General features: G+C 42.2%; 1 protein-coding gene across 1 annotated transcript in view; it reads left to right on the top strand.

Annotated features, from left to right (window-relative positions):
• Nucleotides 1-5,341: 5,341 nt before the first annotated feature.
• F9 (coagulation factor IX) overlaps nt 5,342-20,764 on the top strand; it is a 32,176-nt gene continuing 16,753 nt past the window's right edge. The window contains exons 1-4 of the mRNA XM_006742773.3: nt 5,342-5,448; nt 10,831-10,994; nt 11,197-11,221; nt 15,134-15,247. Coding sequence (XP_006742836.1) covers nt 5,361-5,448; nt 10,831-10,994; nt 11,197-11,221; nt 15,134-15,247 — 391 coding nt within the window. The 5' untranslated portion in view covers nt 5,342-5,360. The remainder of the gene's footprint in view (nt 5,449-10,830; nt 10,995-11,196; nt 11,222-15,133; nt 15,248-20,764) is intronic.

The raw sequence follows: 20,764 nt of genomic DNA, 5'->3' as shown, positions 1-20,764 counted from the left end.
ATAGCATAATGTATACATTTGTCAAATAGCTATGCTGTATACCTGAGACTAATGTAACACTGTGTGTCAACTAGACTCAAAAAAAAAAAAAAAAACAGTCCGCAGGGGTGCCTGGGTGGCTCACTCAATTAAGCATCTGACTACAGCTCAGGTCAAGATCTCAGGATCCTGAGATCAAGCTCCGGGTCGGCTCCCTGCTCAATGAGAGTCTGCTTATCCCTCTCCCTCCCACTCTGCTCCTCCCCCTGCTCCTGTGCTCTCTCAAATAAATAAAATCTTTTTAAAAATCCGCATATGGTGGACCTGTGTGCAGTTCAAACCTGTCTTGCTCAAAGACCAACTATATAAAATCTGTATGCTAAAAATTACAAAATGCTGATGAAAGAAATCAAAGACCTTAAGAAATGGACATACATGTCCATACCACATCCATCAGGTGGAAAACTCAACACAGTGAAAATGTCAGTTCCTCCAAATTTACATTCAGGTTTAACGAAATCCCTATCAAAACCCCGGCAAGGGGCGCCTGGGTGGCTCAATCGTTAAGCATCTGCCTTCAGCTCAGGTCATGATCCCAGGGTCCTGGGATCGAGCCCCATGTCAGGCTCCCTGCTCCACAGGAAGCCTGCTTCTCCCTCTCCCACTCCCCCTGCTTGTGTTCCCTCTCTCGCTGTCTCTCTCTCTCTGTCAAATAAATAAATAAAATCTTAAAAAAAAAAAAAAACCCAGCAAAAGTTTCTGTAGCTTCAGATAAGATTATTTTTAAATTTATATAAAATCTTATGGGCCCTAGAATAATTAAAGCAATCTTGCCACAGAATATTGAGTCGCCATCGAAAGTCACTGAAGTTTCCTGCTTCAACAGTTCTTGGACAGAACCCGGCACTCGTCCCCCACCCTGGTGGCTGCTCAGAGTCAACCCTCCGCCATCTCCTCACAGTGCCCACAGACCATCCCCGTTGCAGCCACCACCACTTGACACTGCCTCTCCTCAGCGGCTGCCATGATGACTATGTCCCTCTTACAGGTACACCAGAATTACCACCAGGACTCGGAGGCTGCCCTTGACCTCCAGATCAACCTGGAGCTCTATGCCCATGTCTACCTGTAGTCCATGTCTTACTACTTTGACCACAAAGAAGGCTTCGAAGAACTTGGCCAAATATTTTCTTCACCCATCTCATGAGGAGAGGGAACATGCTGAGAAGCTGATTAAGCTGCAGGGAAGACCCTCAGGATATCAAGAAACCAGACCGTGATTACTGGGAAAACGGACCAAATGCAATGGAGTGTGCGTTACACTTGGAAAAGAGTGTGAATCAGTCACTACTGGAACTACACAAACTGGTCACTGATAAAAAATGACCCCATCTGTGGGACTTCATTGAGACTCATTACCTGAATAAACAAGTGAAATCCATCAAAGAATTGGGTGACCATGTAACCAACCTGCGCAAGATGGGGGCTCCTGAATCTGGCATGGCAGAGTATCTCTCTGACAAGCATACCTTGGGAAACAGTGATAACGAGAGTTAAACCTTAGGGTCTTCCCATAGCCCCAAGGGTGACTTCCCTGGTCACCAAGGCAGTGTATGCATGGTGGGGTTATATTTACCTTTTCTATAAGTTGTACCAAAATATCTATTTAACTTCTTTCATTTGTACCATTCCTTCAAAATAAAGTTATTTGGTAACCCCCCCAAAATAATCTTGCCACAAAATATTAAAGTGGGAGAAATCACTCTAGCTGATACAAAAGCTTACCATATAGCTATAGTAATCAAGACAGGGTGGGGTTGGCAGAGGGATAAACACATATAGCAATGGAACAGAAGAGGAAACCTAGAAATATACCCAAACCAATATACTCAACTGATTTGTGGAAAAAAAAAAAACTGCACAAGCAATTCAACAGAACAAGGATTATCTTTTTAATAAATGGTGCTAAAGGAATCAGACATCCACAGGCCAAAAAAAAAAAAATCAATCTAAATCTCATACCTTATAAAAATTAACTCAAAATGGAGCACCAGAATAAACCTAAAACCTAAAAGTATAAAATATTTTTAAATGGGAAAAAGCTTCAGGATCAGTGTTAGTGGAAGAGTTCTAAATGTGGACATTAAGATATGATCCATTAAAAAATGATAAACTGAGGGGCCCTTGGGTGGCTCAGTTGGTTAAGTGTCTGACTCTTGATTCAGGCTCAGGTCATGATCTTGGGGTCATGAGATCAAGCCCTGTGTCAGGTTCAGCACTCAGTGTTGAGTCTGCTTGAGATTCGATCACCTTCTGCCCCTCCCCCAGCTCACATACATGCTAAATAAATAAATTTTTTTTAAAAAAGATAAATTGAACTACATCAAAACCTAAAACTTTGGCTATGTGACTCAGTTACGAGGATGAAAAGATAAGCTACGGTCTTGGAGACAGTATTTGCAAACCATGTATCTGAGAAAAAGGACTCACATCTATAATATTTTTTTAAAAAGCTCTAAAACTGAACAGTAAAATATCAGTCTTATTGGAAAATAGGCAAAAAACATGAATATACATTTCACTGAAGAGGATATACAGAAAGTAAGTAAATTATAAGGTGTTCAACATCATTAGCCATTGGGGAAATACAAATTAAAATACAATGAGTTATCACAACACACCCATCAAAGTGTCTAAAGTAGAAAAAAAAAAAAAAAAAAAAACAGTGACAATATAAAATGCTGGCAAGGATGCCAAGAAACTGGATCATTCACCCATTGCTGGTGGGAATGTAAAGTGATGGATCCATTTTGGAAAACAGTTTGGCAGTTTATTTAAAAGCCAAACATTCAGGGTGCCTGGGTGGTTAAGTTGGTTAGGCGTCTGACTCTTGCTTTTGGCTCAGGTCATGTTCTCAGGGTCGTGAGATCAAGCCCTGTGTCAGACTCTGCACCAAGTGTGGAGCCTGCTTAAGATTCTCTCTCCCTCTCCCTCTCTCCATTTGCTCACTCTTTCTCTCTTGCTAAAAAATAAAAAAAACAAAAAACAAATTTCTTCTCTTGGCATAACATCCTTCAAAAAAAAAAAAGCTAAACATTCAACTACCATATGACCTAGAAATTACATTCCTGGGCATTTATCCCAGAGAAATTTAAAAGTTACATCCATACAGAAAACAGTACATTTATGTTTATAGCACATTATTTCAATAGCAAAAACTGGAAACAATCAAAATGTTCCTCAGTAGGTGAATAAACAATTTGTGGTATATCCACATCATGGAATACTACTCAGCAACAAAAAGGAATTCACTATTGAAACCTGCAGCAACCCAGATGGATTTCAAAGGCGCTGTGCTCAATGAAAAATGCCAATCTCAAAAGATCACACTCTATGATTCTATTTATACAACATTCTCATTACAGAGGCTGAAACTGATTAGTAAGTAGTGCCAGGGTTAGGAATAATTGGGAGGAATGAGGTGGGTATGATTATAAAATAGTAGCACAAGGGAGATCTTTGTGGTGATAGAATTGTTCTGTATCTGGACCGCAGTGGTGGTTACATAAATCTGCCCATGTGATAAAATTACTTAGAATTACACACATACATTACGTCAATGTTCATTCCCTGGTTTTGATGTTATCCTATATTTATGTGAGATATAAACATTGGGAGTAACTGGGTGAAAGATATATGGGACCTCTCTGAACTGTTTTTACAATTTCCGGGGACCCTATGATAACTTCAAAAAAAATTTTTTTAATTAATGTCCAAAAATTTTCCTCATTTTAATAAAAATATCCAGCCACAGATCCAAGAATTCCCTTGACTCACCGTAGGCAAATTGCCGAAAATCAGTGATAAGGATAGTCACTGCCTTCTCATCAGAAACAATGCATGCCAGAAGGCAATAGGATGACATTAATGTGCTGAAAGGGAAAAAAAAGTGTCAACTTAGAATTATATATGCAGCCAAATTACTTTTTAAAAATGAGGGTAAAATTGGAATGCCTGGGTGGATCAGTCGGTTAAGTGTCTGCCTTTGGCTCAGGTCATGATCCCAAGGTCCTGGGATGGAGACCTGCATCGGGCTCCTTGCTCAGCGGGGAGCCTGCTTCTCCCTCTGCCTGCCGCTCTCCCTGCTTGTGCTCTCTCTCTCTCTCTCTCTCTCTGACAAATACATAAATAAAATCTTTTAAAAAAAAGTAAAATAGATACATTTTCAAATAAAAATTGAGAAAATTCATCATAAGAAGACCTACACTATCAAAATTACTAAAGAGAATTATTCAGAGTGATGAAAAATTTTAACAGATTGAAACTTGGATTTACACAAAGAAATGAAGAATATCATAATGGCAAATATGTGGCTAAATATAAAATGTTTTTTCTCATTTTTAAATTTCTTTGAAAGACGTGACTGCTTAAAGCAGAATAATGTAATATAGGGTTTATAACAGGTAGAAATAAAATGTACCACAACAGCAGCACAAAGAATGATAGGTAAATGTTGGTATACTATTGTTTTTATATTATACATGAAGTGGTATAATATACTAACACAAACTATTATAAGATAATATTCATATATTTTTTATATACATAATATATAAGTATACATGCATACACATATGCTCACACATACATACATATGTTCTGAGACAGGGTCCTCACATTTCACTCTATGGGAACATGGCACAATAAAGTTTATAAACTCGTTATGAGGAGGAACATAAAGGATCCACCAGGTGATTAAATGTATGTAAACACTGGGAGTGTTTTAAGGTAGATAACCAAATGACTTTGTTCTGTCTCTATACTTTTTTGTTTAAAGATTTATTTATTTATTTTAGAAAGAGTGCGAGTGGAGGGGAGGGGCAGAGGGAGAGGGAGGGAGAATCTCAAGCAGACTCTGCTGAGTGCGGAGCCCAATATGGGGCTCCATTCCCACCACCCTGAGTTCATGACCTGAGCCAAAACCAAGAGTTGGAGGCTTAACCAACTGAGCCACCCAGGCGCCCCTGTCTCTTTATTTTTAAACTCTATGACATTAGTGCTCCCTGAGAAGGATAAAGATGGATCTCACTGATGAATTTTGCTGCCACAGCAACTACCATTATACCTCCCCCTGTTCTGATGATGTGTTGCTTCCTGCTTCAGCCTCCCATCAGCCACAGTGGCAGAAGCCCATGGAATCAGAGGTGAAGTTTAAAGATGAACACTGCCTATACTCTTCACTTCACCCAAGAGGCCACTGGAAATAGCCCAAAGACCCACTGAGGGAGATGGACATTGTTTCCCAGAAGTAAATACAGCTCGGCTTGTACTTTGGAACAATTGGTCAACCTTACCACTTGCACAATTCGTCAGCAAAGGTTATGCAGTGCCTGAATAGGATCATGGCAGAATCACTGGGCCTCGTCACCATCTGCCTTTTAGGATATCTACTCAGTGCCGAATGTACAGGTTTGTTTCCTTTTTAAAGATACATTGAGTATGCTTGTCTTTTAGATATAGAAATGTCTGGTGCTATCTTCACTAAATAACGGTTACAGGATTTGACAGCAACGTTTAAGATTCTCGTTGTCAGCATGTTCTCTGGTAGCTGTGTCTTCTTAATTGTTAAAACTAAATAGGTCTACAATGCTTATGGTACTTTTATTTTTAATGGACACTGTTAGGCTTGTGATTTGACAATGTAACTCTGCTTAGAAAACAGTCACCTCCTTGGTTAAAGAAAAGTAAGAGTGGGAAAATGTTTTAACCAGGAAACAGCAGACTGTGAAGAAGACATTAACCCTGTCATTTTGTTGTTGTTTTTTTAACTCACCATTTTGAGATCAAAATGGGATGTGTCACATTAAAGCTACAAACAATGGCTTTATTTACACACAAGGTTTGATTTTAAGGTATCTTACCTGTTTCAAAATTTTAGAACTACATAATGAGGCAAGCCTCTAATTTTAAATATCCCTAAAACCATACACCTACAATTTTCAGTTTTACTTACAACAAATTTTTCATTACTAAGTTGTTACTTATCCCCAAAGCTTTTCATAAATTAGGAAAAATTATTTTGTCTCTAATTCTAAACATCACAGAGTTAATACATGGAGAAACCCAATACTCACTTGAGCAAAACAAGTCCAAGAACTGACATAAGGAGTAGGAACTTCGTTAATGCAATGTATATCACTTGGTTTTTTCACAACTTCAGTGACTTCATGCATTTCCCAAAGGAAGGCACACAGAGAAGAAATTACCCCATTTAGGCAGACAGTGTGTTCTCACAGGAAACATTTATCACCATTACTTGTCAACCTACTCTAATCAAATCTAGTAGCTGACAGCGCCAGGAGCAGGGGTGCCAACCCTAAGGGTCCCCGGAAAGCAGACTGGCCCTGTGTTTCCTTCTCCAGACATGATGTCAGACTGAAATGCAGGAATGATGATCCGAGCATGCAAAGATTAAATCAAACTAGCCAAGTGGGTAGAGTGAAGAAATAAAGAAATTTAGCCGGAGAATTCACCACGTAGGACATAAAGCTAAGTCTTTACACATATCTCATCAGTGTGAGATCTAGGAGGACAAAAGATCCAAGTCCCTCCTTCAGGATAAGTGCTGAGATAATGGACGTTTCAAGAGGGCTACTTCTCCCTTGAAGACCTCAGATGTTGGAAAAAAGGAGAGGTATGGTGGCGGGGAGGGGCGGCGGGAGGGACTAGGATTTCTGCGCTGGGGAAATAATGGCTAGAAGAGATAAACCCGAAGAGAGGCTAAATATATGACCCTCAGACAATACTGAGGAGAAAGGCAGTGTGATTCTGGAGTCCTTGTAGTCGGAGATAACAGGCCCTTGAGGAGAGAGCCAGGAGATTTCCCTCAGGACGGCAGCACTGATGCATCACTTAAACTGTCACTGGCTTCGAAAAGCTGTTTCTGTGAATGACTTACAGAGATGTTACATTTTCATGACTGCTGCCCTTAGGTATTATTTGCATCTGTTTAGAATCTTGAAATCAAAACTGTTCTGTGAAACCAATTCAGTTTTATAAGGTGTATGGGCTGAAGGTGTCTTTCGTTCAGAATGAATGCATGAAATGAATGAATGAGAGACAGCTTCGGTCCGTACGCTTTACAAAACGTCACCAAACTGAGCGACTAGCATGGTGCCAGGTACCGGGGTGAGGTATCAGGGGCACGGGGATAATCCAGACTCTCTCTTTGACCTAAAGCCCCACAAAGTCAAGCGAGAGATTTCAATGTAAGGTGATAAAATGTGTGCCAGGTGCTAAAGGACCATACAGAAAGGAATATGTTAACTGGGAAAACACTTGACAGACAGACAGTATCTTAAAAGATGAGTAGGTTCACTCTCCTTAAATGTCTGATCTAGGGCATTACACGCAGAGAGAATCACATGTGTGCAAAGATCCAGATCCACAAAGAATGTGAGGTCTTTCAGGAACTCAGTAGGTTTTGAATATTAAATATGACAAGTGAGGTAGGATAGCTAGACAGGGTCAGGTCATCAGATAATGAAACTCTGAAATGAAGGAGTTTGGACACCAGAACCCAATCATTGGGTCACCAGAAGTATAAACGTGAATAACGCTGATGGCTGATCTAGAATGCTCAGTCTGGCAAAATTCTTTTTTTTACTATTTTTTTTTTCTTACTAACTTTTTTATCTCGATTCCAGTATGGGTAGCATACACTGTTATATGAGTTTCGGGTGCACAATATAGTGACCCAACAATTGTATACATTACTCAGTGCACATCCTGATACGTGTACTCTTTAACCCCCCCATCACCATCTGGGTGTGGAAGGGGAACCGGTTCAGAGAAGCGTGGAGGGTGGTCTTGGGCATCTGACATGATTACAGGACACAGCATCGTAGCTTCGAGAATGGGCTGTGCAGTCTGACTGCCAATGCCCCGAAATCCCGGCTCTGACACTTTAGTATGCTCCCTGGGCCGAGTAACTTGACCTCTCCGAAGCTCCATTCCTCTCACTTACAAACAATGAGATGACAGTACCTATCTTGTGGGACTACTATGAGGATGGAATGAAATAATGGCCCCAAAGCAATGAGCACAGGGTCCAGCCCTTCCGAAGCATTAGATAAACATCAGCTCTGATTCGTCGCAGGACAATGTAGAGTTAGGGAGCTGGAAAGAGGATCTGGAATTCAGAAGATAGATCTGACCAGAAGGTGGATATTTGGAAGCCCCACTGTTGGAGAAAGAGCAGTTCCGACGGTGTGTGTGAGGGTCCCGGGAGTGAGCACAGATAATGTGGCGGCTGACACAGGGCCTGGCTGCAGCGAGCGCTCAGAAGACTAACAGAAAGAAAAGAAAGGAAAGAAGAAAGAAAGAAAGAAAGAAAGAAAGAAAGAAAGAAAGAAAGAAAGAAAGAAAGAAAGGAAGGAAGGAAGGAAGGAAGGAAGGAAGGAAGGAAGGAAGGAAGGAAGGAAGGAAGGAAGAAAGAAAGAAAGAAAGAAAGAAAGAAAGAAAGGAAGGAAGGAAGGAAGGAAGGAAGGAAGGAAGAAAGAAAGGAAGGAAGGAAGGAAGGAAGGAAGGAAGGAAGGAAGGAAGGAAGAAAGAAAGAAAGAAAGAAAGAAAAGAAAAGGAAATGAAGAGAAGGCAAGGCAAGGCAAGGCAAGGCAAGGGAAGGGAAAGGGAAAGGAAAAGAAACTGTTGAGAGGGTCAGGGCCGGCCTAGGGGGAGGTAAGCAAGGTACATACATAGAGTGTAACTGTACTTGCATGTGCACACTGAGAGACAGGATCTCCTTACATGTTGTGCCCTAGATGCCTTGTTTACTTCACCCTAGTCCCGGCCCTGTGGTAAAGACATATGGCATGACCAGGCTAAGGCAGTAACCTGAGAGAACTCCGAACATTGAAGGGGCAGGCAGCCAAAGGCGAAGGCGTTGATTCAAATGGTGGATGAATAACAAGAGTTAGAGCAAAGAGAAGAGCCAGTAGAGTGACTTCATGGAAAGAGTACCCTGGAGAGAGAGAGAGAGAGAGATCAAGCATTAGAAATGTTTCAGAGCGGTCAAGAAGTACATAAACTCATAATTATCCTTTAGGAAGTCATTGCTGATCCTGACAATAGTTATTTCATTATATGGACGGGAGTAAAGAAGGGAAAGAGCCAGAGAAAAGTGCATTAAGGCACTAGAAGGAATTGAGAAACAGGAAGGCAGGCCAGCATGAGAGGATCAGAGAGAGAGAGAGAAAACCTGCGTACACCACGTACCGTGTACACGTATTATCTCACGGATCCTGTCAACAACACTGTGAGGTAGATATTCTTATTATACCACTGGTATACCCACTTTGCATTTGACCAAGTTAAGCTTCAGAGATTTTGTCACTTGCCTAACGTCTCACAGCCAACAGCGGTAAATATGTGGTTCAAGTCCAGCTGTGTCTGATCTGACTGCAAACCCCTGTTTTTCCACTCAGCCCCACTGTAATTGGGGGCAGACATAGATGCTACCGTCGGGGTGCCCAGGGCCAAGCAGAGAGGAGGGCCTGGCGGGGCGGCTGGGAGGCATCACCGTGTGGTGGCATCCATCTGCAGCTCGGTGGTTTTCTCCCACAGTGCTCAACGGCCCCGGGAGGGAAGACAGGCAGATGGCTGCACTCATCTAGAGCCTGGCATTGCAGGGTATTGCAGCACGGAGGAAGGAGTGAAGGGATTTGAGAAAGTTGGCAAGAGTTGAAGAGAAGAAGTCTAAGCTAAGTTCCAAAAAAACGTGAAGTCCAAGGGGACTCGCAGAGCAAGAGAAAAGTGAGGTTGTCAGGGGACTTGAAGTCTCCATTAAGTGAACAGCTGCAATGAAAATAAGGGAATACAGTTTAGCTCCTCTTCTTCTTCCTTCTTCTTCTTCTTCTTCTTTTTTTTTTTTTGAATTCATGAGAAAGCAGTCCCAAAATGCCTGTAAAGTTCATCTTATAAGCACCTGGTCCTGTTCAGATCGTATCAGATAGTCCCCTGAAGAAAGGAACAACTCCAGCAACTTCTTGAGTTCCTGTTATTAATTATATAGATATGTTTTCAATATCTACCTAGAGAGACATACACAGAGACACAGAGAGAGAGAGAGAGGCAGAGAGAGAGACAGTGGGATTTGAATGTGGGGAAAGAGGGAGGGAAGGAGAGAATTAAGTTAAAGACCTCAATCCTCCAGAGTTCAGGAGTGTCCCTAAAGGCTAGGCTGTCACAGCTAAAGTCAGTCACATCCTGAATCCCGGAGAAAGACTTAGGTCACTGGAATTCCCTTAACACATGCCAACCGAAGGTGCTGTGAGTCTGAAAATAAACAAATTAATGCAGTGGTTTTTCTTTAACATCTAGTGAGAGACACTGGGGTTGCATTTGCAGCTGGACCACAATTCGGCTTCTGTTCTTCCAAGAGAAATTTGTTGCAAAGTCATTTGGGCAACCGCATCCTGAGAATGCAGCCCAGCCTGGGTGATGGATCACCTTGCAAGGATCTGCAATTAGCTATTTTCAAATGATGACAAAGTGTGAACTTAACTGCTTATTTGGGAACTTCCTCTTTCATCCAAAGTAAATTCAAATACAATTGAAAATCTGACCTTTCATTACTGGAACTCTCTTGACTAAAAGCCAAATTGAATTTTAATTCCTAAATCTCCATGTGTACACAGTACCATGAGGACATCACAGATTTTGGTTCCATGCCCCAAAGATAAATTGGCTTTGGGATTACTTGGGTTAAAAACAAAGCCTTTCTTAAGAGATGTATTTAATTTTCATGATGTTTTCTTTTTCCTAAAGCTAAAGAATTGTTCTTTTGAATTTCAGTTTTTCTTGATCGCAAAAATGCCACCAAAATTCTGAATCGGCCAAAGAGGTATAATTCAGGTAAACTGGAAGAGTTTGTTCAAGGTAACCTTGAGAGAGAATGTATGGAAGAAAAGTGTAGTTTTGAAGAAGCTCGAGAAGTTTTTGAAAACACTGAAAAAACCGTGAGTATCTCCACATAATATTCTTCAGATGCAGAGCAAAGTACAGAAAACTAAAAAAGAAAAAAAAAGGAAGAAAGAAACTTCTCTTTGGAATTTTAAATTGTCTACCCATATATATGTATTATAAAAGTTATAAAAGGGGAAGAATCGAATCCAAAATATTTTGAGTACTACCACTAACTTGTCCTCTTTTTCTTTATAGACTGAATTTTGGAAGCAATATGTTGGTAAGCAATTAATTTTTTCCTCTAGCTGGTATAGGAGACATCTGAGAATTATGTATCATTTCTCTGTGTAAACAGACAATATATTAAACTCTGTCAAAAGGGTCTGACTCTTTTACCCAAGACTGAATGGTGATATACGACAGGTTTATGCCCGTGGTGGGGGGGGTGGCTATGAGCTGGCAGATAAGCTTACTCCTCCCTAGGGCTTCAACAAGACATTGTTGTACTCCAGGCAGCTGGAAGGAAGAAACTAAGATGACCGCACCTGGGGACTGAGAGGGAGTTTGCAGTCTTTGGCAGAGAATGTGAAAACGCTGACTGACTTAAATGTTTATTGCTTAGAAGTCCTCCTTATGATGGCCTACAAGGCCCTCCATAATCGTCCCGGCCCTCCGTTTCCACTGGCCCTCAGATCCTCCTCTCCTGCTCTCCTCCTCACATGTAGGGGTGGGGAGGTTTGGGGGGAGGAGAGGGGCAGCCATCTTGGCCTCCCTGGTGCTCCCAGCACACTCCAGGCATGCTTCCGCACTGATCTCTGACCTGACTGTTCCTTGAACGTGGAATGCTCCTCTGCCAGGTTCCCCTAGGCTCGCTCCCTCCCCTCCTTCAGCTCTTCACCCAAATGTCACCATCGCGATGAAGCCTACCTACCTTGACCATCTGTTAGTACTTCAACCTGCCTCCCTATAACCCCATCACCTAGATACCGCAACCTCCTCTCCTATTTTTCACAGCACTTTTCACCATCTGAGGGAACATATAATGAATGTTCTTACTTCTATTATTTATTATCTATTTTCCCCACCTCATTAGAATGCAAGCTTCACATTGGCAGGGGTGTTCAAGTGTTTGTTTATTGATGTATTCCTGGTACCTTGAACACTATCTGGTACAGAAGCACTGAATAAATATTTGTTGAATGAATTGACCAAAAGGAGGAAAAGTCAAAACTTCCATGACAATCGAGCTTTAAAACTAACGTAAAATCCAGCAGCAGGATTTTGAGGCAGCATACATTCCAGAGGTTGACTTATCTAAGACCATCCACACGGACAGAACCTAGACAGCAAATTCACTGAGTTCCAGCAAGTGGAGATGCAGTGCTATGTTCCACTTGCTATTCTGGAACTTGTTCATACTCTAGTAACTCAATTTCTCCACTTTTGTTTTTAACTCCTGAGGGAGGATGAGGTCCACTCCATTACATTGACTTTCTCAGCCTTTCCTTGCTGTTAGTAATGAAGACTACCAAGCCAGTTCTCTACTCAGGTGTTCCCCTGCCGTTAGTCCAAATGAGACTTTTTATTCCTTATTTCCATTATATTTAAAACTTGAAATCTTGTGATTTTTTTTTTTAAGATTTTCTTTTTAAGTAATCTCTACCCCCAACATGGGGCTCGAACCTACAGCCCCAAGATTAAAAGTCGAACACTCCACCAACTTGAGCCAGCCAGGTGCCCCTTGTGATAGATTTTTAAAGCAAATCAATTTCTACTTCCCCACCCCACCCCCCCAAAAAAAATCCAGGCTGTATTTAAACTCCCATGACCCCTTCGTTTGCCCACCCCACTCCCCAGCAGGGGTTGGTCAGAACCTCTTAAGCACCATATTTTGAAGCTGAGCCCCTGCCTTCTGGGTCAAAGGCCACGTTGTTTACTGTATCCAGGGTAAAGATATCTCGGAAACCTCAGGGGCATGATTCTGTCACCACTGCTTCATCCACCAAAAACGAGAACAAAAAAGCAAAAAGAAAATAACTCCCTGCCTCTTTTCAGTTGCAGCCGAGATTCCTAACCACCCCAAAATAGCCGATGCTATTTCTTACCCTGTGGGCTTTCACATACTGCAGAGCGCAAGCCCCTCATGCCTGCCTTATCCTCTACTATCAACAGCCTGGTGGAAGAAGAAAGATCGTCCAAGCACATGAGCTAGCTAGCATCCGTCAAGCACTTTACAGTTTACAGAGTGCCTGTCATATTTAATCCACACACCAACCCAGTGAGCAAAGCATTATTAGCCTCAGTTTACAGAGGACACTGAGGCTTAGGGAGGCTAAAAGACTTGCCAGAGGTCATCCAGTTGGGGAGTCACAGAGCCCAAAAGAGTACCCAACTTCTCTAACGAGCCAGGCCTTGCTCTCACGATCACCCCTCCTGGCCTTCAGATCTAGATGTGGTTACTCATTAAACAACCACCTAGGAGCCTTCAACGGAATCTCTCACTCGTCAAGGTCTTGTCCCTTGTTGTCTTTGACCCCTACTGTCTGTGGCTTTGCCTGAGCCCAAAGTACACACAGACAAGCACCCAAAGGAGGACTAAATGCAGGATAAAATGACATTCACTTTAAAGATATGTCTCAGCAAATGAGTTGCTGTGTAGTTGGCTGCAAGCCCAGACCCTTTCAGTGCAACATCCTAAATAATGCAGATCCGTTGGTCTATAATATAAAGTGCAAATGTAGCTCGTTTTTTAGACCAGTTTGAACATCAATAACAATAAACCAGAGATAACGTATTTTGTTTTCATAGAATTGGAACAAATTGAACTATCTGTGCAAAAGCGCACTGGATCAAGGGGCAGAGGGGACAAGGTCTAATCTTTACAGCAAGCAGATTTTCCAGGGAAGGACTACGTCTGAGAAAGGGATAGGAGCCCTTAGTCCATGGGAGCTGGATGCAAACTCCTGACCAAGAGCGTGACAGATGAGCTGCTCCTGCCCCCGGGGCAAGCAACCTACACACTAGATGGCGGGGTGGGGGGGTTGCTCCAAAGTCGGACCAAGAATTAGAAATTTCTCTTTCATCACCCCCTTTCTCTTTCTTTCATTCTTAGGTCATCTTTACCTCTTACTCTGGCCGACCTAGCTCTTCTTTCTTTCTTCAGAGCTGTTTCTCTTAGTTCAAGGTGTGTACCCATCTCCCTTGTGGTTCTATTCATCCCTTTCTCCCGCAGCTTCCTTAGCAGTATGGATTGAGCAAGAGCTTTCAGAAACAAGACTCAAAGGCTCCCTTCTTATCCCGACCCTTCTCCACTTGCCTATTCCTTCCTCCTGGTTTCCTACCCCAGGTGTCTTCTAAGGCTCTCAAGAACTCCATGAGTGTCCAAACTTCAGGAAAGGTAGAGAGGAAACACAGCCGACCTATACATAAATAACGCAGATCTTCAGAACCTTTTTGTTTTCGATTCTTTGTGAGAAAAGCAGTGTCTCATCTGAAACTAATGTAACACTATATGTCAACAAGCAGGAATTAAAATTAACACTTAAAAAAAAACTAAAAAAATAAGAATTTAAAAATTAAAACTTTAAAAAAAATTTAAAAAAGAAAAGTTGCTTCTCACTTTACCTAGACCATTTGGGACCTAACTCAGAGACAGCAGAATACCTTTCAGCAGGGAGAGATGCTTCTGGCATCTCTTCCATTGTTTTGAACCATTACTGCATACTATACTTTAAGAAGTTAAATGATACCAGAAAGAAGTAGATGCATTTGCTCCAAGCCGAGGCTGCCAGGGCTCTGAGTAGAAGTCCCATCTGCTCTCCAGCTCAGCATGTTCTGCAAGACCTGCCACGACAGGCCCGTATGACAGAAATACCAATTGTTGAAGGGATGGGGTTTGATTCAGAGCTAATTTGTCCTCATTCTCAAAGAAAGGAATGAAAACCCTTCTCCCCCTATGCTCAGATAGTCCATTTCTAACCTCCAACATTCTTCTCCCTCTTCCTAGGACGGTAGTAGCCTGAAAACCTTTGTTTGGGTTGCTCTTAGAAACTCAGGAAGACAGGGGGCATCCCATAAGCAGCAGCGTCAGCAGTTTTGACCCTAAAATCAGGCTCCCCTCCCCATGAGTCTGTGCACGGAGGCATTCTAAGCAGTTTATTTGCTAATTCAATTTTCTTAACCTATCTCAAAGATGGAGATCAATGTGAGTCCAATCCCTGTTTAAATGGTGGCATATGCAAAGATGATATTAATTCCTATGAATGTTGGTGTCAAGCTGGATTTGAAGGAAAGAACTGTGAATTAGGTAAGTAACTATTTTTTGATTACTCGTGGTTCCACACTTCCCTGTGGAACCAGATGAAACTAGAAAATGCAATATTTATGTATCATAATTTTCTCTTAAAAACATATTCTTATCGTGGTAAAGAACACTTAACAGGAGATCTATACTCTTTTTTTTTGAGATTTTATTTTATTTACTTGAGAGAGAGAGAGGGAGAGCACAAGCAAGGGGAGGGGCAGAGGGAGAGGGAGAAGCAGGCTCCCTGCTAAGCAGAGAGCCCGATGCGGGACTTGATCCCAGGATGCTGAGATCATGACCTGAGCAGAAGGCAGACGCTTCACTGACTGAGCCACCCAGCTGTCCCAGGAGACCTATAGTCTTAACAAATTTTGAAGTGTACAATACAGTACTGTTCACTCTAGGCACTGTGTTGTTCAGCACATCTCTAGAACTCCTTCATCTTGCATAACTGAAACTTTATACCCGCTGAACAGCAGCTCCATTTCCCCTTCCCTCGGCCCCTGGCAAACACAACTGTATTCTCTGTTTCTATGTGTCTGCCTGTTTTAGACACCTCAAATAAGTAGAATCATGCAGTATTTGTCCTTCTGTGATTGGCTCATTTCATTTAGCGTAATGTACTCCAGGTTCATCTGTGTTGTTGCATAAGACAGGATTTCCTTTTTTAAAAAGGCTGATACTATTCCATTGTGTAAAGCATATACTTTCAAAGCTTATAAACATTCATTGGGTCTGTAGTCCTAGTTTCTTGGATGAGTTCAAGAAACTACAGTAAGAGCAATAATAATATTTGGTAGCTAATATTAAGTGGTAATGATGCTCCCCTCACTTATTAATCCTCAATACAACCATATGCCCTCAGTACCGTTATTATCCCCATTCTGTGCAGATGAGGAAACTATAGCTCAGACAGCTCAAAATCACAGAGGCAGTAAGTGGTTGAGCTAGAACTTGAACTTCACTTTGACCAAAACCCACCCTCCTCCTATCCACAAAATGCAAAGAAAATCAAACCCATAAAATTGAACTCGTGACTAAATCGTTATCAACATAGGCAGTGGAAGTCAATGAAATATAGAACTGAGATATGGCGAGGCCAATTCTCCATAAAATAGCCACTTCTCTGCACATACTAACCACTTCACATGTTACATTTGTTGACAAAAATCGGAGCTCACTCCTGAATTTGACTATATGGATCACATTGAAAGAGTTGCATAGCAAATCTAGGAGCACTGTGCATCTTTTCTCCTTATAGCCTAGAATATTCCCCCCACCCCCGGGATTTTGGCAACTGGAACAGTAAATCCCCAAGTCCTTCTCCTACTTGCTTATTATCTCTGGATGCAAGATTACTGGTATTATGGTTGTGAAAGGCACACCATGCTAATGACAGAGTCTCTCTCTCCTCTGAAACTCCAGAAGAATGGAGATGCAATCCTAGGGAAAGAATTCAACAGCACAGTCTACCTGACTAAGGGCAAAGAGTAGAAAATTGACAGGACTCTATTAAGACTTTCTCGCAATCCACCTGACACACAGATGAAAAAGACATAAAACAAAATGAAACTCAGCAGCTGCAGTTGTCCTACAGAGAAAGGGAAAAAAAAGTCACCTCTAATGTTGTTCAGAAATCTTTTCGGTACTAAAGAGAACTCCACGGATCATCTTCCTTTGAGAGCTAAAAAGATTTTAAAAAAGAATAGAAGATAACAAAAGGAAAAGGTGGCAGGGCAAAAACATTTAAAAAGAAAGAAAAGAATGGATGCAGGTAGAGGATCTGATACCCCTGGGTCGGGGTACGTCCCATCCCCTCAAATTTCCCAGCATGGGGGCAAACCAATGCCTGGGTTACCTTTCCTGTGGTTGTGGTAACTTGCTCGAGATCTCTGCAGTGTTACTTTCATCTGAAAGTTTCTAATTTCAAATTCAGATTTCCATAGACAAACCTGATCCTGCTATTATGGAAACCTACGGAAATCTGTGGAGTAGTTACTCATCAGCAGCTTAAATAATATAGCCATTGGAGCTGAGGGAATGAATAACTCAGTTAGTCTCAGTTCAAAATGAAGGGCACATTGTAGTAGAGTATAATTGAAAATAGTGTTTAGCGAGGCGCCTGGCGGGCTCAGTCGGTAGAGCACACGACTCTTGATCTCGGGCTTGTGAGTTCAAGCCCCACGTTGGGTGCAGAGCTTACTTTAAAATAAATAAATAAATAAAATAAAATTAAGAGCAATTTTTTAAAAATAATGTTTAGCATTAAATATTCCTAAATGTCTTTAGTTTAAAATGAAGACACTTTAATGGAGGAGAATTACCCCGAGGAATGTAAATATAAGCACAGAACTTCTGTAACAGGGTTTGCTACCCACGTGAGGCTGTGGGCCACACAGCAGAAGTGTTGTCTATACCCGCCACCTCCTCAGGCCTCAGGTCCCGCACACGTTGGTTTGGGAAGGGCTCTGCAGTTGCAACTTCGTCTGCTACCATATCTGGCCTCTAGGGAGCGTTGATCTCCCCCGATCTACCTGATCAAGGTCAAGAAAAATCCTCTTGGTGCAGTTAGTCCAGAGACAAAGTGGGAATTCTCCCAAAAATCTTTTTTATCGCAGACACTAGAGGAAAACAGAAGCATATACAAACTCCCATTTAAGCTGTTGCTTCAAACCGATCTACGGACTGACTTCAAAGGCTGCTGGACAGCACGGTTTACAGAGCACTGGAGCCCCAAATTTCTTGCCTCACCCTTGTCTTGGAAAAAAAAGTGTGTGTGTGTGGGGGGGAGATTTCCATTGTTAAGATCTTGTTATTTGCCTTTTCCCTTGTTCATCAGGCTCCTCTCTGGGAGAAAGAGGTACAAACATTCAGGGCGTGCTTTCTAGTTAAAAGAATAACAATGAATTGGCTACTGTGTCCCCGTGGTTAGAATAATGACCACTGTAGGTCCCCATTTACACATCACGACTGAGGCCTTTCCAGATAGACCAAAGTCTGTAAGAACTTGGGTCATTCCCCTTTGAAGAGTACAAAAGGCATCTACCCACAGTAAGATAGGAGGGAGAGAGAAAAATCACAAGCACATAAACACTTTTTACACTTTGCTGACACACTGTAGACACCACACTCTTATTTACTGAGTATTTCTGTGGAACGGAGAAAGAAAATATCTCGAGTGTAGCTGAATACCAGTATATTCTATGGTAAGCTTGTTAAATAGAACATCTTTTGTCTGAGCTTTAGTTTTCACATCACAGAATATATGAGGGAAAATGAAGGCAGAGTAAAATAAAGCAGAACAGGATAACTTTGGTAGTAGGCAGGGGCAGAATTAGAAAGAGGTGTTTGGGCTAATATGAAGGGGAAAAAGAACAGATGCTTTGAGAGGCTCAACAGATATTCTAGGCACAGAGACCAGCCTCAGGACCAGGGAGAACCCATACCCAACACAGTGCTGGACATCTAAATGCTCAATAAAGCACTGATGAATGAGTCCCATAGTGACTGTTCCTTAGATCCTGGACTAGAGACCTCCCCACTGGAACTCCTTGGGCTACTATTCTATTTCCAGAATCTTGAGTCCTTTCTCTGAGAGCAAAAGACTGCTGATTGGACAGCAATATTTCCCACTGCACACACAACACAAGCCATGAAGAAAGATGGCACATGAGGAAAATGGCGGACAGGTCTAGTAACTTAAGCCAAGGACACAGAATCAGAATTGGGAAAACCACCCTGAGTGTATTCATTCCCATCACACATGCCCTGAACCACACTAGGCTGCACCTACCACCTACCTCTGTGAACTGACCACAATCTCATATTGACTGAACACTTTCTACAGGTGGTATTTGAGTTGGCTGAACACTTTAGTATTGCTTTATAACAACAAAATGATAGCCAAAAACATGAAAAGAGCCAGGGATGTAATCACCATGAGTAAGGAGAAAGGTCTTTTAAAAATAAATATGAAGGACCAAGTGCCATCTTTTTGGCTCACGCACTTAGATTATTGGCAGCACAGATTAAAGCTCAGGTGGGTTCCTTTACCCATGCGGTAACAGTTGATTTGCTTCCCCTTAATTCCTGAAGTGGCAGTAAGGAACATGAGCAAATGATTACATTAACCTATGCGAGCCTATGTAAAATAGAATTTGAAAAGTGAGATCCGACACTCAACAATCCATAATATACTCCAAACCCATACAGTCACTCTGTTAGCCTGGATTCCCCAAGTCTGTGACTCGAGCTTATTTATTAGGGTGTGCAATCCTAGGGAGCAAGAGTAAGGGACAGGGGCGTGAGGCAGTGAGGAAAGGAGAACGGATCCTAGAAAGAGTCATCTCTCCTCATCTGCAACTGATCACTGGATCTCCTGGGACTATTTTCCATGGAGCCAGAGGAACTGACTTCAGGACAGTCCATCTGGGAGGGGAGAAGTGATGAAAGAATTTGTCCATCAGCATCTGTCTCCCAGTAGTCAGAAGTTTAGCCGAGGGGCCCTTAACTCCCCTACATCTCCAGGTTGTACTCGCTGGGGCGGGGGGGGGGACCCGCACAGGTGATGCAGGATCCCATGCCTCAGCGTCAACAGGGAAGTGCCAGGGTAAGAAGGGAGAGGCACATGGTGTGAATGCGAGCCAAGGCGATTCAAGGCTGCACCTGTATGAGGTCAGAAGTCGCTGCAGAGCAGCGGATGGTGACAGCACTGGCAAAGATAGCCATGGGGCTGAGAGGAACTAAGGTGGCACATAGCAGATGTCTAATAGAGTCACTCTTTTTCAAACTTTCCGTGTTCTTACTACACCAACAAGTGAGCGTTTCTCTTGAAAGTGGTACTGTTGTTGAACAGCTAGGTAAGGGGGAAGGCATCTCCTATCCATTGTGTTCCTGTGCTGCTCTAGAGACAGAAATAAGCCCAAGGGCAGAGCCTGTTTCTCTTAACTCAGCAGGTCTCAGCTAGCCAGCCCTGAACCATGCTACTTCCTGTTATTGAGACTGCATAGGAGAAACAAAGGGAAAACACGGTAATTAAAAAATACAAAATAAGATGGCACGAATAAACCAAATAGATCAGAAGTCAGAGGTTTTTTTTTAATTTTATTTTATTATGTTATGTTAATCACCATACATCATTAGTTTTTGATGTAGTGTTCCACGATTCATTGTTTGCGTATAACACCCAGTGCTCCATGCAGTACGTGCCCTCCTTAATACCATCACTGGACTAACCCATCCCCCCACCCCCCTCCCCTCTAAAACCCTCAGTTTGCTTCTCAGAGTCCATAGGCTCTCATGGTTTGTCTCCCCTTCCGATTTCCACCCCCTTCATTTTTCCCTTCCTTCTCCTGTGGTCCTCCATGCTATTCCTTATGTTCCACAAATAAGTGAAACCATATGATAATTGATTTTCTCTGCTTGACTTATTTCACTTAGCATAATCCCCTCCAGTCCCATCCATGTTGATGGGAAAGTTGGGTATTCATCCTTTCTGATGGCTGAGTAATATTCCATTGT

The sequence above is a fragment of the Leptonychotes weddellii genome, chromosome X (genome assembly GCF_054177405.1).
Source record: "Leptonychotes weddellii isolate Sample4059 chromosome X, ASM5417740v2, whole genome shotgun sequence".
NCBI classification, from domain to species: domain Eukaryota; kingdom Metazoa; phylum Chordata; class Mammalia; order Carnivora; family Phocidae; genus Leptonychotes; species Leptonychotes weddellii.
Note: the sequence above shows the minus strand (reverse complement) of the source record. Positions and strands in the feature narration are given on the sequence as shown.